Genomic DNA, 15,789 nt, shown 5'->3' with positions numbered 1-15,789 from the left:
AAATTTTGTAAACCACAAAAGATAGTTACTATAAAAATTTAAACAACAAAACTTAAAAGCCATGAAATAAATCAGCTATATGGTATTTTGTAGAAATTTATAATGTACACATACAGTAGCATTATTGTTGATATTTTTTTGCTGCATGTACATGTACATTGTGAATTTGTAGGCTGTCAAAGGAAAAGAGGAAAAGGCTTTCTTTAGTCTTCCTGAGTTTGAGCGGTGGCAGGCTACAGAGGATAATGTCAAGTCATGGAAGATCAAGTACTATAAGGGACTGGGTACCAGTACTTCAAAGGCAGCTAAGGAATATTTCTCAGATATGGATCACCATAGAATTTCTTTTAGTTATGAGGGCCCTCAAGATGACCGTGCTATTGAACTGGTAAGTTTGGGGTTGTCAAGGGTATAGAATAGATTGAGGTTGTGAAACTACGTCTACATATGTATTGTATACCGTATAGGTGGTATATTTCCCTGGGAAAATATTTCACGAAAATTACCTTTAAACCTATTCACAAAGAAAAATTTTCGCATTTTTCTTCAACTGACCATTATTAGTATGGTAAAAAATAATTTTCATAGATAAAAATTTTTACGAATTTTTTAAGGCCATGAAATTAGCGAAATTAAATCCCGTGAAATATACCCCATATGCAGTATATTGTGTACATGTTCATATACATGCATGTACCGTACTGTTCGTAATTGTTGTGGGGCATTAATTTTCATTAATTTTGCAGTTTATTGGATCATGCAGAATTTGAACCCCTAACACTCACGCTTGAAAAACTACTTAATGAGTTATCTAACTGCTATTTCAAGCCAGAATCTTTGGTACACATGTATGTATTAGCAGCTAGTACTGTAGATCCAAGTGAAAGGAAGTTGCTAACTACCAGCCATGAATATTTGTATGTTCAAATATTGGCTTCTAAGTAAATTTTGAGAAAACGTGAAATATTGGACCCTTAAAATTACCAACCATATGGTACATATGTCCTTATTAAGCTGTTTCCATCCTCAAACAGTTACCATTGTAACACATGCCCATAGCACAAAGCTTGTATAAGACTTAAACATGTGTACATCTGACACATGGGCTTCTGATATACTGCCCTGTCACTCTCATTAGGCATTTACATGTTTTAAGAGGAATGATAAGCATGATATTAAAGTGGCTCAGTTAGCTATAGTTCTGTTGCTGAGCATTCTGCTTATCATCACGGAGAGGTAAATCTTGTACTTATTTTATGTCTCAATTTATTATTACATGTAGCAAAGTCTTATGGCTACTATTATCAACTTGGCACAAAACTTTGTTGGGAGCAACAATATAAATATCCTTCAGCCCATTGGACAGTTTGGTACTAGACTACATTGTGGCAAAGATGCTGCTAGTCCAAGGTCTATAAATATTTGAAAAGTGTTACATTTATTTTTCATTTCTGATCAGATACATATTTACTATGTTAAGTTCATTGGCAAGGCACCTGTTTCCTGCTTGTGATGATGTTTTATTGGATCATTTGTACGATGACAACCAGTGCATTGAACCAGAGTGGTATTGTCCTATAATTCCTATGGTACTTGTGAATGGAGCTGAAGGTATTGGAACTGGATACTCAACTAGTGTTCCGAATTATAATCCACGAGAGATAGTTGCTAATATAAAGAGAATGCTCAATGGAATGGAGCCTGAAGGAATGTTACAGATTAAACATTTTCTGCATTTGTTTATTTTTTACTGTTTCAGAAACCTTGGTATAAGAATTTTTGTGGTACTATTTGCACCTGTTGAACCTCACAAATACATGGTGTTTGGTCAGGTTGGGTTGCTGGGCTCTAATTCATTTGAAATAACTGAATTACCAACAAAGACTTGGACACAAACATATAAAGAGAATGTCTTGGAAGGACTGTTGTATGGCAATGATAAGACCTCACCCTTTATTTCGTATGTTAAGTTTGTAATAAATGCACTGTATCAATAATGTCTGTACTGTAGTGATTACAAGGAGTATCATACTGATGTCACTGTCAGATTTGTTGTTACTCTTTCTCCTGAAAAAATGGAAGTTCAATCTTCTGGCATACACATTAGTACTGGCAATATGGTAGGCAATCAGAATCTTAGTCGTATTGCAGAATTACATCTCTAATTATTAGGTCCTTTTTGATTTCAATGGCTTTTTAAAGAAGTACTGTGGAAAGATCGAAATTCTTAAAGAGTTTTATGATGTACGTCTGGCATAATATTATATCACAAAAGGAAGGAGTATTTGGTTGGAAAGCTAACTGCGGAGTCTGTACTGTTGAAGTATAAAACTCATTTCGTAACCGAAATAAATGAAAGAAAACTTATAATTGGTTAGGATTTTGTTTTTTTTACAACCTGGGGGCGTAACCCTCCTGGTCGTATTATACAATGTAATTGATTCCCCCCACTTGCGGTGTATATACCTATATAATTGTATGTGAACACTTACATTTCTTTTATACACGTATTGGAGAAATAACAAGCCTTAAGGTGGGTTCTCAATATGACGCATTGTTTTTCATGCACTAGCGTCATGACCGGAAGTGCTGTATAAACCAATGGGAGTATGCGTCAGAATAGAAATGATTTCTAATCTGATGCATTGACGCATGTTCCCATTGGTTTATATAGCACTTCCAGTCATGACGGACGCACATGCGTCATATTGAGAATCCACCTTTAGTAACCACCCGCACACTCCTTTATGTAGTGGGTGTGGCCACTGTAAACAAAATGGCGGCTTACACGTGGGACAAAGTTATGTGCTCTCTTTAAGCCCACCATCCACTATTCAACTTTGTTGAAAAAAACTTGTGGCTACTTTGATGGGCTGTCAACTCTGTTGCCTCAAATAGAACTGAGTTCTACAGGTACATGTATTTCAGGCAACAGAGTGGCCATAAGATCAAATTTGGTAACCACAAAGTTGAATAGTGGATGGTGGGTAGATACATGTAACATCCTGCCTAAAGACTTCTTTAGAAGCTTAAGAAAGTAGAGGTAACCTCCATAAGCCTTAATGAGAACCCAGCTGTACATGCAAGGTGGTAAAAGCAATCATAGGAATATTTTTTACACTAATAAACTTGTTTTCACTCGTAATATTCATTGTTATTTTCTACAGGAATGAAAAGCAAGAACATTCTGATATCAGAGTTAGAGTCACAGGGATATGATAGTGATCCTGTTAAAGCATGGAAGAAGAGCGTATCTGATCAGCTAACAGTGGAGGAGGAAGATATTGAGAGCAATGACATGGACCAGATTATAACTATCTCCTTTCTATGCAGTTATGGCTGAGTATAACAAAAGAGAAGGCAGAAGACTTGTTGCATACAAGAGATAAAAAGGCAAGATTTTTATTGGTGGGATGCTTCTAGTTCTGTATCATTGTGTGTCTATAATTTTAGTATTTCAGCTGTATCGGGTGTTTTGCTGTGTTACATGTAGTTTAAGTGATTTTTGTTGGACTATGGTTTGTGTGTATAGGTTGAAGAGCTGAGGGAACTCAAGGAAAAGTCAGCAACGGATTTATGGAAAATGGATTTGGAAAACTTTCTTAAATGTTTAGACGTGAGCTTTTCATCTAACTTAGTCTATAGTGCTATACTCTTTGAATGATAGGAAGTGGAGGAAAGACAATCCCGAGAAGACTCGGCTGGTCCAGCTACTTGTGTTAAGAACAGAGGCAAAGAAAGACGAAAAAATTGACAGGTAAGTTCTCATCATTTGTATTCCCTTTCTACAATTATTAATATTTTAAGGCTCAAATAGAGAAGGCTCTGCTGCAGCAACTAAACCATCATCTTTTGCCGAAGTTTTAACACCTCACGTACCAGAGTTTTGTGTTTTAGACATAAAAAAGGAGAGAGCAACAAAGTTTAGAAAAGTTGAGGCCAACGACCCTGGTTGGACAAAGTTGTGTATTGAAGATATGACTACACAGTTTCGTAATGGTGACAGCAAGAAAAGGGCGTGTCACTTTAGCAGAGACAGTAGTGAAGATGATGCTGAAGACAACACTGATGATATCAATGAAAATCCATCAAAAAAAGGAACTGAAAGAACAACTAAAAAGGGGCTGCTATTAAAATATCTGCTGCGGGTAAAACAAAACAGCAGCTTTCCGCTGTTAAAGTCACTTCACACATTGAGAAACTTGTGAATGAAGAACTATCTAAGGTGGCAGCCAAAGCAAACGCAAGAAAGAGGAAGGTCCCTGATCCTGTAAGTGAAAATCACATGCATGTAGTACCTGAATCATTGGTGTGTTCTATGCGCTCTTGAAAGAAAGTAAAGTATTACTGGAGTGATGAAGATGACAGTGATTTTGATCTGTAAACTACAAGGCTTGCTCATTTATGTTCATTTCCTTTCTTGTTTATGTTTATCAGATTATGTATGGCACAAATTAAATGTCATTTTTATAACATTTACTTTCTTTAAAAAAATTCCATTATAATCCTACAATTCATCATTGTCATAAACACCATTATGGCCTCACCCAAGTCTTATCAAGAAAGATAGTCCTCTGGTCTGGCAGCATCGACACAATCACACACATCCACTATTGAGCTCACTGTACTTATATAACTTCAGTAAGTTCAGGTTCTATAGTAGCTCAGTTGAGTGTTGCAGGGTTTCATGACATGGAGGTGATTGCATGCATTGTTGTAATTTCAGTAGTCTCTAATTTCAGTTGCTTGAACTTTACATGAATACTCTACTTTTTGAGGCTGCCGCGCGTGCCCGGCTACTGATTCTGCGCATGCGTATTTGGAGTATGCTGGCCAAAGGATTGAAGTTGAACTTAAAAGGCGCGGTTTCTGGCAACTTTCTGCCAGTGACTAGACTGCCACTTTCTGAACCTATATCATATCGTAGGGGAGAAAGGCTGCTGATGTAATGGCTTCTGTAAGTACTCAAAAACTTTTAAACCAAACTCTCTTAGCCTCTTCTAGATTTAAACGAAGGAGCGAATAAGAGGCTTTCTGTTGAACGAATTTATCAAAAGAAAACACAACTAGAACATATACTTCTGAGGCCAGATTCTTATGTTGGTTCAGTGGAAGAGGCATCAGACCTCTTGTGGGTCTATGATGATGAAAGGAACGCAATTGTGCAGCGTCAGATTACATATGTTCCTGGCCTGTACAAGATATTTGATGAAATATTAGGTGAGTATATCTAATGCATGCTCATTTTATTGATTATTTGTGTGTAGTGTGTGCCACTGTTATGCATCATGGAGGGTACCAGTGGTTCAATCAACCACACCTCTTGGTTGCACTTTTTCTCTATTATTTATTAAGTTATGAGCCAAGCCACACCTTGTAAGGCCCCTCCCATTAGTTTCATTTTTTTCCTGTGACATGTTCACATTAGAGATTTATTAATGTATAACTGGTAGTTTTGGGGTTAAATTTTGATGATTTTTTTGCTAATTGGTAAATTTAAATTTGGCAAATGTGCGACCGTGTGCCATATGCTGCTTTAATTTTGGTAACTGGCTGTCAGAAGACCAAATGTCCCTTTCAAAATACCAGCTACATGTATTTGTACATTTATATTGTATTTCATTTGGCATGCACATCAGTTTATAGTTACAATAATAAATATAGATTACATGAGAAGGTTAGAGACTATGAAATTGCTTACATGATTATATTGTATTAATATAGCTAGACATTTTTATGACCAAATATAAGCAATGGCACTTATGTGTAGAATTGAACTGTTGATTACATTTTTTTACATTATACAATACTGTTCAGGGCAAAATTTTTGAGTGTTTTAACATTTGCTGACTTAATTTTGCGCTACATGTACTTACATGTATGGTGCTACATGTACGATAGTCTTTTTGCAGTAATGCCTTTTAATGATATTCATACTTCATGACACTCCCACAATTAACCTGGCAGCTATATTGGGTGGCAAAGACATCATGGTGAAGAATTGCTGTGCTATGAATTCTTCTAATCATTTTGTAAAGGGCAGCAGTATAAAGGCCTTTTCACACTGGCACAGTTTTCAAAGCGCTTTGATGATACAGCTGAATAATGCACATTGATAGTGTTCACACTAGCAGCTGAATTATGTATCATTTTGTATTCTTGTTGGCATTGGTTTACATTGATCGAAGCACATTACTTCACATCAATCCACCTCTGGAGGTGAAGTGAGAGTGATGCCATTGATGCGCATCAATTCCAAACCACTCTAGTGTGAACACGATTAATGTGCATTGATGCGCATTACTTTGGCCAGTGTAAAAAGGCCTATAAGTTCTATTGTTTCCCAAGTGATCCTAATAGAAGGCAGCTACGGATAGCAGCTGTGAGAAGAAAACAGTGGGAGCCCAGTGATTACAGCAGGTTGTGTACTGAACATATGTATCAGGAATGAGAGTGATGATGAAATCCATCCAGACTATATACATGTACCTACTGTTTTTGCTATGCTGGTGAAGCTATGCATAATGGAAAGAGAAGGTTAGAATGGTATAAAGAGCTAAGCGTAGGCCTATAGTTACTGAAGTGATTCAGCCCTCAAATGATTTTTAATTTTCAAACTTCCACCCACTTATCTCTGCTGCTCTCCTTCACTCTCCTGAGATTATCTGTGTTTCTGAAACTTGGCTCTCCCCTGAAGTTTTGTCCTCTGAACTATATATTCCCGGATATTCTCTCTTCCCCCTTGGCCGCTCTTGTCATGACGGTGGTGTTGCTATCTACGCTAAGTCCTGTCTGCAGCCTTCAGTCTTCGAGCTCCCCCTCACTCCCTAGAACTGTTAACTGTTAACATTAGTGTCTGCTCTCAATGCTTTCGTGTGTCCTCTTTTTATTGATCTCCCACCTCAGCTACTGCTGTTAGTGATTTGATTAATACCTTTTCTTCTCTCCGGCCTGGTTTCACTTCTAAGAGTATCTTGGTTGACGATTTCAATATACAGTCAAACCTGTCTATTCTGGACATCCTAGGATCCAATAAAACTGTCGTCTATATAGAGGTGTTCTTATTTCAGAGGTTCGTTAATTCACATAGTGCTTTAATATCAAGGAGCTAAACTTTCACTATTTTCGCGGGTTAGCATGAAACCGTGAAATTAAAGATCCGCTAAAATTTCAATTGCCATTAAAGGTGTGGCACTAACCGCAAAATTTATATCTGGGAATATTTTTTTTTATCAATCCGCGTAATTTTAGCTCCGTGAAATTAAAGCACTAGAGTAGGTGTGGCTATTATGAGACACCTTAAAGTTTTCTTCAATTTTTTTGTTTTCTGGTGAATGCTTAAACTTCTTTTGTTAAAAAATATCAAAGACATATCTACTCTTGCTATGCACATTAAAAGCTAAAATTTTTCTACTTGCCTTTTGCTATAAATTTAATGTAAACAATCAGCTAAAACGATGCAGTTATGAGACATTGTGCCATATATGAGACAAATATGAGACGCCATATTTTAATGTTTTTCACTCATATTACAACCCACCTAATGCACTGTATGACATAATTATATTATCTAATATTTTACACGATCAAATCAATCACAATAATTAGTAGTTCTCAACTTCTCATACACTAGCAATTGTTACAGTAGTAAGTTTTTGGCATCCTTTGTGGATTTCTTATACTTGTGCATTTAAAATTGAACCATGTATCACATCCATCATAGCACACCCGAGGGTTGCTACTTTCATCATCCTTGTAAAACAGATCACAGATTGGACATTGTGTTGTGTCTTCCTCTTCGTCAGATAAAGCAAGTTCAGCAAGTCCTATACATAGTGTTTCTTTCTCTGTCTTCTCTTTTTCTTATTTCTTGGCTTCTCTTTCCTTTTTTTTTTTTTCCTCTTTCTTTTGAATTTCTCTAAGCCTTTTCTTTTCTTCTCTCTCCTTTTTCCTCACTTCCTGTTCTTCAAGTTTGTTCTTCCTTTTTTCTTCTTTCTCTTTCTTCTTTCTCTTTCTTCTTTCTCTCTTTTTGTGTCTTCTTTCTTCTGTGTTTGTTCCTTCATTTCTCTAACATGTCAGTGATACATACAGCTCTACTATTGAGTCCTTCACGTTTCTTCTTAGGGACTTTTGGTTTAGGAAGAGCAAGAATATCCTTTACTAAGTCATATACTGAACTACCACACCCACTAGTTTCACTACAAACCTCATTAGAATTATTGATCTTGTGGCAAGTTGTGGGATGAAGTTGATACTGATGCATTTTATGGAGTGCCAGTTGATGTAACAGAAATAGCTCTTTCTGGGTGATTTAATCGTAACCATGCCACATAACTTGGATCTAACAGATTGTATTCTTCTATGTACCGTTTCTGGTAAAGAGCTTCTTGTTCACTGGTGAAGATAGGGCTACTCGGAAGACTTGCTTGATCATCAGAATTATTATTGTTATTAACACAAGCTGTGTCATTAATCTCCTGGGTTTCTTTCTCGATCTCGATAGAAGAAGGTGCCGATACTGTAGTAGTGCCAGGTACTGATTCAGAAGGAACTGGAGGAGGAAAAAATGCTTTTGAGGGAGCCATTCTCCTGTCATCAACAGCACTGGGATTGAAGCGGTATAAACTGCACTTCTTAAATCCACTCATAATATTGACAATCGTAAATGAAGTGTTCCAAGAGATCCCAATGAGAGACGCCAACAAATCATTAGTAATTACCTGTCCTGGGTTTTTAGCAATAAAATTAGTACAGGCTTTAGAGAAGTTAGATTTGAAAGATTTAAAAACTCCTACATCAAGAGGTTGCAATATATGGGTAATATGAGAGGGTAGACAGAGAAGATGTATGTCATTAGAGCGAGCATATTCAATAGCTTCTATTGAAATATGGCTGGAATGACCATCTTGAATAATCAGTACTGGTCTAGTAGGAGGAATACTAGCCACAAAAAATTTCAGCCATTCTAAAAATAAATTGGAATTAATCCAGCCATTTTCACTCTTAGCAAAGTAAGTGTTTGGTACCGCTCCGTTCTTGAAATTATTAGGAATTTCTCTTTTCCTTGGGTAAACTATCATAGGAGGTACAATTATGCCCGATGCAGAGACGCAGGCTAGTACAGTGTGTGTCTTGCCCCTTTCAGCCGAAAATACTGAATAAACTGTCTTACGGCCCATTTGTGTGATTACCTTTCCTGGACGATGAACAACTGTTACACCAGTTTTGTCGCAATTAAAAATGCACATGGGTTTTGAAATCAATTTTAATCTCCCGTATATACTCCCCACTTTTCCAAAGAAATTATTTATGGTGTCAACATGAGCTGATACAGCTCGACTGTATGAAAGGGGAAGCGGTGTGCAAATGGTGAGTTGAAGGTGGCGGTGCTTGAAACCATCAAACCAAGAGTGTCCTGCTGTATCTCCAGTAAATGGGTGTGCCTTATTTAATTTTTCAGCAAGTTTGAACGCAACTGTCATTACAGTTTCTCAAGACAGGCCGTACCCCATATCAGCCATAGTTATAAGATAATCACATATCATGCTTTCTTCCTCCATAGTAAAGACTGTAGGAGGTCCGGGTCGACAATCTATTGAAACTGCCCCAGTTACACGTCGTCTTAAAGTTTCAACTGGTACGTTATACGCTCAAGCAGCTTCCCGGAGGCCTTTACCTTCATCTTTTACATACTTGACAGCATTTTCCATTGATTCTGCAGTCCGTAGTTTTCTTCTACAAGCCATTAGTTACTACAACATATCTATAATAAATAATAAGAAAAGGTTCTTACTTTTGAGCTTGTTTTCGAGCCAAACACAAAAATGAAGAACGTGGAGTCACGTGATCAGGCAGCATTAATTAATTAATTAATTTCCATAATTATAATTATATTTTTTACAACTTTTGCAACCCGTATTATACATTTCTTTGTGGCACAAAATAAGCATCTTGAAGGTAAGAATTTTGTGCCATAATTTCAAATTGATTTGTTTCTTTGTCCCATAATATAAGCTGTCTCACAATATACTCTTGTACTCTATACTGTATATTGTATTGGGGCTGATACTACCTGTCCCGATTATAGAGGTGTCCTTATTTTAGACTGTCCACAATAGCAGGTTTGACTGTAAATGTAGGTAGCTCCCAGGCTCCTCTCCTTGATCAAGTTATGTGTAGTTCTCTCTCATCTATTTTTTCCCTTAGTCAAATTGTCACGCATCCTACTCACTATTCTCACTCAGGATCCCCTTCAATCATTGATCTTGTCTTTGTCCCTCGCTCAGCTCATGCTTCTACTATTGCCTCCCTTTTGGTTCTTCTGGCCTCTGTACAATCATCTCCTCACTCTCTTTTTCATTCAAACCTCCTTCTCACCATCAATCCTGCATAAAAGTCTGGCTCTATCACAAAGCAGACTTCAATGTCATCAATGACTCTCTTAATGCCATAGACTGGTCTTTCACACTCTCTCAAGACCTTGACATTGCCTGCTCTAAGTTCACCTCCATTTTTCTTCAGATTATAAATGAGCATATTCCATCTAAGTTTGTCTCTGATCAACTTCTCCCTCCTTGACTCTCTCGACCTCTTCTTCATAAAATTAAGCATCGGTGTAAACTGTTCCATCGAGCTGCTGTCTCCAATTCTCTCCTTCGCACTGGTTTGATTATCGTTCTCTACGCAATGCTATTTCCACTGAAGTTAAGCGATCTAAATCCCAATTTTTCACTTTCATCTCCCACTCACCTCAGAAATTTTGGTCTTATGTACGTTCTCTCCATCGAAACAAGGACTCAGTCTCTCCTCTTACATCTCCCTCTTGCTCTATTATCTCAGATGCCTCTGGTAAAGCCAATCTTTTTAATCAAGCTTTTTAAAGCTTTTTCACTGCTGACCCTGCTCCCCTAACTGTTATCTCTCTAGATCCCTCCTCGGTCTTTAGCAATGATCTTCTGTGTACTACTGCATCTGTCTCGCATCTCACCTCCTCTCTTCCTACTTGTACGTCTCCTGGTCCTGACGGAATTCCATCTCTCCTACTAAAATCCACTGCCTACTCTATTTCTGAACCCCTTAAGCTTATCTATCTCCACTGGCTCCTTTTCCTCTCCTTGGAAAAATTCCTGTGTCATCCCAATACCTAAAACTTCACCTCTCTCTTCATCTGCCTCAGACTTTCACCCAATTTTTCTCCTCAACCTAATCTCCAAACTTCTCGGAAGGCACGTCGTACGTTCTACTGAATTATTTTTTCTCAAACAACCTCCTCTCTGAAACTCAGTTCAGATTTCTCCATAGTCGTTCTACCTTACCATAATTCTTCTAAATTTCACACCTCTAATTTCGAAAATAAATAATTTTAAGCACTTTTATTTCAAAATTAATTCTAATTATTCGTTTTGTAAATTATGATGAAAGTTCTTCTAATTTCGCCATTTTCCTTCAATTTTAACACTCAACAGCATTATAACACATGAACCTGTGCTGGATGAGGCCGAAAATCAGGTCTTACTCACAGTGATGCCTCGAGCAGCACTCCACCGGACAGATGACTGCCATTAGTAGGCCTAAGTTCAAGATTCAATTGTGAAGATTATTAGTCAAACAACAAAGAAGCATTGACAGACTTACTATCTTGTCCAAACATGCATCTTAGTGCCTCCTATTTTGTCAATTCATTGTTAGTTGGCCATAAAGGCTTAGTTTACTCTAATTATTTGTTTTCAAAATTTATTTATCAAAAGTGACCAGGGCGAATTTTTAGAAGAATTACAGTATCTGCTCTCTCTGCTGCTACTCAACATATATTTTCTACTTTTGACTCCAGCTCTTCCCTCTGTGGTGTTTTTCTTGGGTGTTAAAAAGGCCTTTGATTCTGCCAGACTGTGCCAGTCACAGTATTCTCCTATCCAAACTTCAGTCCCTCAGCATTCCTCCTCACATTCTACACTGGCTCTTAATTCTCCTATCTCTCTGACCGGTCTCAGTGCATTTGTGTTGATGATTCTAGTCATTCTACTTCCCCTCCATCTTCTATGTCCTCGGGTGTCCCACAAGGCTCCATATTAGGTCCATTATTATTTGTTCTTTTTGTTAACAATCTCAATCTTCTCCCTCTCTGCTTGCCCCATGTCTGCTTAAGGTACAATGTACATGTATTATATCTTACATATCGAAGGCTTGGGGGAGGGAGTCTTTGATAAGTACATAACAGGACACTGTGGAGTTCTACATAGTACATACATGTAAATTGATAAATGATGATTTAATATTGGCTGATCGAGGATTTACAGTCAGTGACAGTGTGGGGTTGTATTGTGCTGAATTAAAAATCCCACCTTTTAGAAAAGGACAAAAGCAGCTCACATGATGTGAAATAGATTGATCTCATGTTATCTCTCATGTCAGAATGCACCTTCAACAAGTAATTGGGATCTTAAAACAAAAGTGCAAAATTCTTTAAGCGATATTGCCTGTTAACTTAATAAAATCTAGTAGAGATAATACATGCAGTATTGGTAATATTATTGGGCGAAGTCCACTAAGATAAGTGTGAGTTTGTACAGGGATTTGGTTGTCCAACTGTTATTAAAGTTAAGTAGCCTAACCTTCATTGAATGCAGGTATGCATATGGTCACAATAAATAAAATAGCAGCTATCAGCAAGTCTGTCTTTATCTGCAGCAAATGGTCAGCAGAATAACACTAAACTGCTTTCTAAAGACCTCTCTAGCAACAACAATAGCATGGTTTGGGGGCTAAGCTCCTCCAAATCTTTTACATTCTTCTAGTTATAACATGTTCTGGATCGTGTAACTTATTATGTCCATCTGTTGTAGATGCATAAAAAATTAGATGAATAAAATCAAAATTTGTAATCACAAATAACAACTAACCAGTGTTATTAGTTGCTTGACCTTTTGGGTTTAGTTTGTCTTTTAATCTTTCTACAATCGGGACAGAGCCACTTTCCTTTGGTTCCAATGTCATTCTTAAACACGAACAATGAAACCATTATATCTTCGAGTAGGGTAATCACAACCAATTATTAGCTCATCACCTTCGAGATGTCAACAGTAACACCATATAATTCTGCGTCTTCCATATTATCATCATCATTGTCATCACCTGTGTGACCAGATTCCACTTCAGCAGTAATTACATACTCACGTGTATACCATTTTCCGATTAATTCTGGGAAGTATGGCATACTTGTAAAGCACTGCTATTTTCTCCATTGCTTTGTTGAATTGTCAATAGATAAATATGCTGCAAATGTATTCTATGAGGGTCCAAACTAATCAAACTGTAAAGTTGCAATACTTCAGACAACAGATATGTATCTGAGCTTGTACTTGATAATAATTGTCAGAGTCTTTCTTTAAAGCTAGCCCAGTCCCTGTATCTTCCAAGTGTCTTATGCTAGAGTCAGGAGTTTTGTCCTTAGAACAATGAGGACACTTTATTTCCAGACCACACAGTCACAATGAACTAAACCATCAGGTGAAGCTCCATCATGTGCCATTGATGGATTGACAAAGAAACCCGCTGGATTGAATAGTGAAGTTGGAGAGATAACTTGTAGCATTTGCACAATACTAATACCTTGCAGTATTTTCATGTGTACAGCCATATCTAAAGTGAATTAAAGTAGATAAATATTATTGTGACTTAATGCCATAGCATAAATGCATACAGCTACAAACTATATAGGTTTTTGCACTGACCTTGTTGTGGCGACATTAAACTTGTATGCTTCAGGATAACATATAGATTTTGTCAGAAATTGAGCTGGTTGATGAGGATCAGTTGAGCAGGCAACTTTGAAGCAGTTACTCTACCTGCCCTGTGTTTGAACCACGTTCTAGACTATGCCTGATCACGTGTCAGACCCTCCAAAGCTCTCACTTGCTCTTCTGTAACCAGCTCTTCTATTTTAAGAAAGACCCTCTCACATACTGTTATAAGCTCTGTATAGGGTAGATTTAGATTCTCCTTTTATAGAAGGATGTAAGAAGCTTTGGTAGCTCAGTAGGAATGAAATCTATCAGAATAAATACAATTTGAAATAAACATAAATACGTAATGATTAATCACCAGCTGCATGCTCCGAGACAATTGATAAAATTGCTGCTTTGGACTCACATATTTTAAACTTTGTATAAAACTCATCCAGTGATGTCTGATTTGGGTTCCCTTTTACTTTTTGGTACAAGAGTCTTAGTAGATTTGCAGTTGTTATCTTTTAAGCCATCTTTGGCCTAACAAAATTGATATCACTTGCAGGTGCACATTTGATCTACAAGTAAATAATGATGATAAAGTAAAACATTTACAAACCTTTTTCTGAACTGTGGGAGCTAGCCAGCTACACGTAACGAAAGTGCAAGCAGTCACACAGACATCAGCCATTATTGTGTACAGCAATGCACCAATATGGGAACATGCTTCACCAGCATCAGCCATACAATTCACATTACCACACCATTCTTCGATGTTGCCACCCATGGTGTTTCATTCATTCTCTGACTGTGCTTAAGGCTACAAATTTATGACAAGTTAAAAAATCATAATAAATTCACATATAATATGTTGGCAGACATCACAAAAGAGTCATCATGGACTTTTAAAATCAATACATCACTCACAAAGCCAGCAGCCAGCCTCTGTGGACTTGTAGGCTCTTAACTCCTCTTTTGTGTATGGACTTGGTGAGTAAATGAGATACATAGATATATCTGGGAACTCTACACTGGGCCAAAGATCCCTCCTGTCAGACCACTCACTCTCGGATATAAGATATAGGTCTTCCTCAAGGTCTATTATTTTCATTTTCCTGTAATGCTTCTTGCCTTCTGGATGTAGCTGTTCAAAGAAGGAACTCTCCATGCCCCCACATGTTGCCATGTTTTTTGACACCCAATATGGCTGCCAGGTAAATTGTGGGCATGTCGAGAAGTATGAGTATCATTAAAAGGCGTTACTAAAAAAGGACTATTGACTTGCCCATGAATTTTATTTGACCATTAGGTGTCTATTTGAAAGACACATTCAAATTCAGCTTCTATTTGAATATAATATCTGTACACATACATGTGCAGTAATCATTTCTCCTATTTATAGTAAATGCTGCTGACAACAAGCAAAGAGATAGTAAAATGAATACAATTAAGATTGTAATTGACCCGTAAGTATATAATTAAACTATTGCAATAATGTTACATGATAATGTGTTCTAGGGAAAATAATGTTATTAGTGTATGGAATAACGGAGCTGGTATTCCTGTTGAAATGCATGCTGTAGAGAAGAAATATGTACCGGAATTGATATTTGGTACACTGCTGACATCGTCCAATTTTAATGACGATCAAAAGAAAGTGACTGGTGGTCGAAATGGATATGGAGCAAAGCTGTGTAATATATTTAGCACAGAGTTTACTGTAGAGACAGCATCAAGTGCTTCTGGCAAACAGTTTAAGCAGGTATTGTACATGTACATGATAATTGGCTGTTAAGATTAAGTATTACTGTGCAAATAAGAGCCAGAGTTACTTTTGCTTTTCAGATGATTCAAATAGCAATGGTATTTTATACTAGTCTTATTTGTTCCATTGTGTAGACTTGGCAGAATAATATGGATGTTGCTGGGAAAAACACAGTTACTGTGTCAAAGAAGGATTTTACAAAAATCACTTTTAAGCCTGACTTGGCCAAATTTAAGATGTCACATTTGAATAAAGACATCGTGTCACTGATGACAAGAAGAGCGTATGATATAGCTGGTT

General features: G+C 37.2%; 1 protein-coding gene and 1 pseudogene across 1 annotated transcript in view; both read left to right on the top strand.

The window, feature by feature from the left end:
- Positions 1–4,454, top strand: part of LOC100633008 (DNA topoisomerase 2-beta-like) — a 9,429-nt pseudogene extending 4,975 nt beyond the window's left edge.
- A 378-nt stretch (positions 4,455–4,832) lies between these two features.
- The window catches only part of LOC100632881 (DNA topoisomerase 2-alpha-like), a 16,762-nt gene continuing 5,805 nt past the window's right edge, over positions 4,833–15,789 (top strand). Inside the window, exons 1-5 of the mRNA XM_019998273.1 lie at positions 4,833–4,957; positions 4,995–5,220; positions 15,127–15,190; positions 15,243–15,486; positions 15,624–15,786. Coding sequence (XP_019853832.1) covers positions 4,949–4,957; positions 4,995–5,220; positions 15,127–15,190; positions 15,243–15,486; positions 15,624–15,786 — 706 coding nt within the window. The 5' untranslated portion in view covers positions 4,833–4,948. The remainder of the gene's footprint in view (positions 4,958–4,994; positions 5,221–15,126; positions 15,191–15,242; positions 15,487–15,623; positions 15,787–15,789) is intronic.

Source organism: Amphimedon queenslandica, unplaced genomic scaffold, assembly GCF_000090795.2.
Source record: "Amphimedon queenslandica unplaced genomic scaffold, v1.1 AMPQUscaffold_13329, whole genome shotgun sequence".
NCBI classification, from domain to species: Eukaryota; Metazoa; Porifera; class Demospongiae; order Haplosclerida; family Niphatidae; genus Amphimedon; species Amphimedon queenslandica.
The sequence above is the reverse complement of the archived record's forward strand: the minus strand, read 5'-3'. Positions and strand labels throughout refer to the sequence as shown.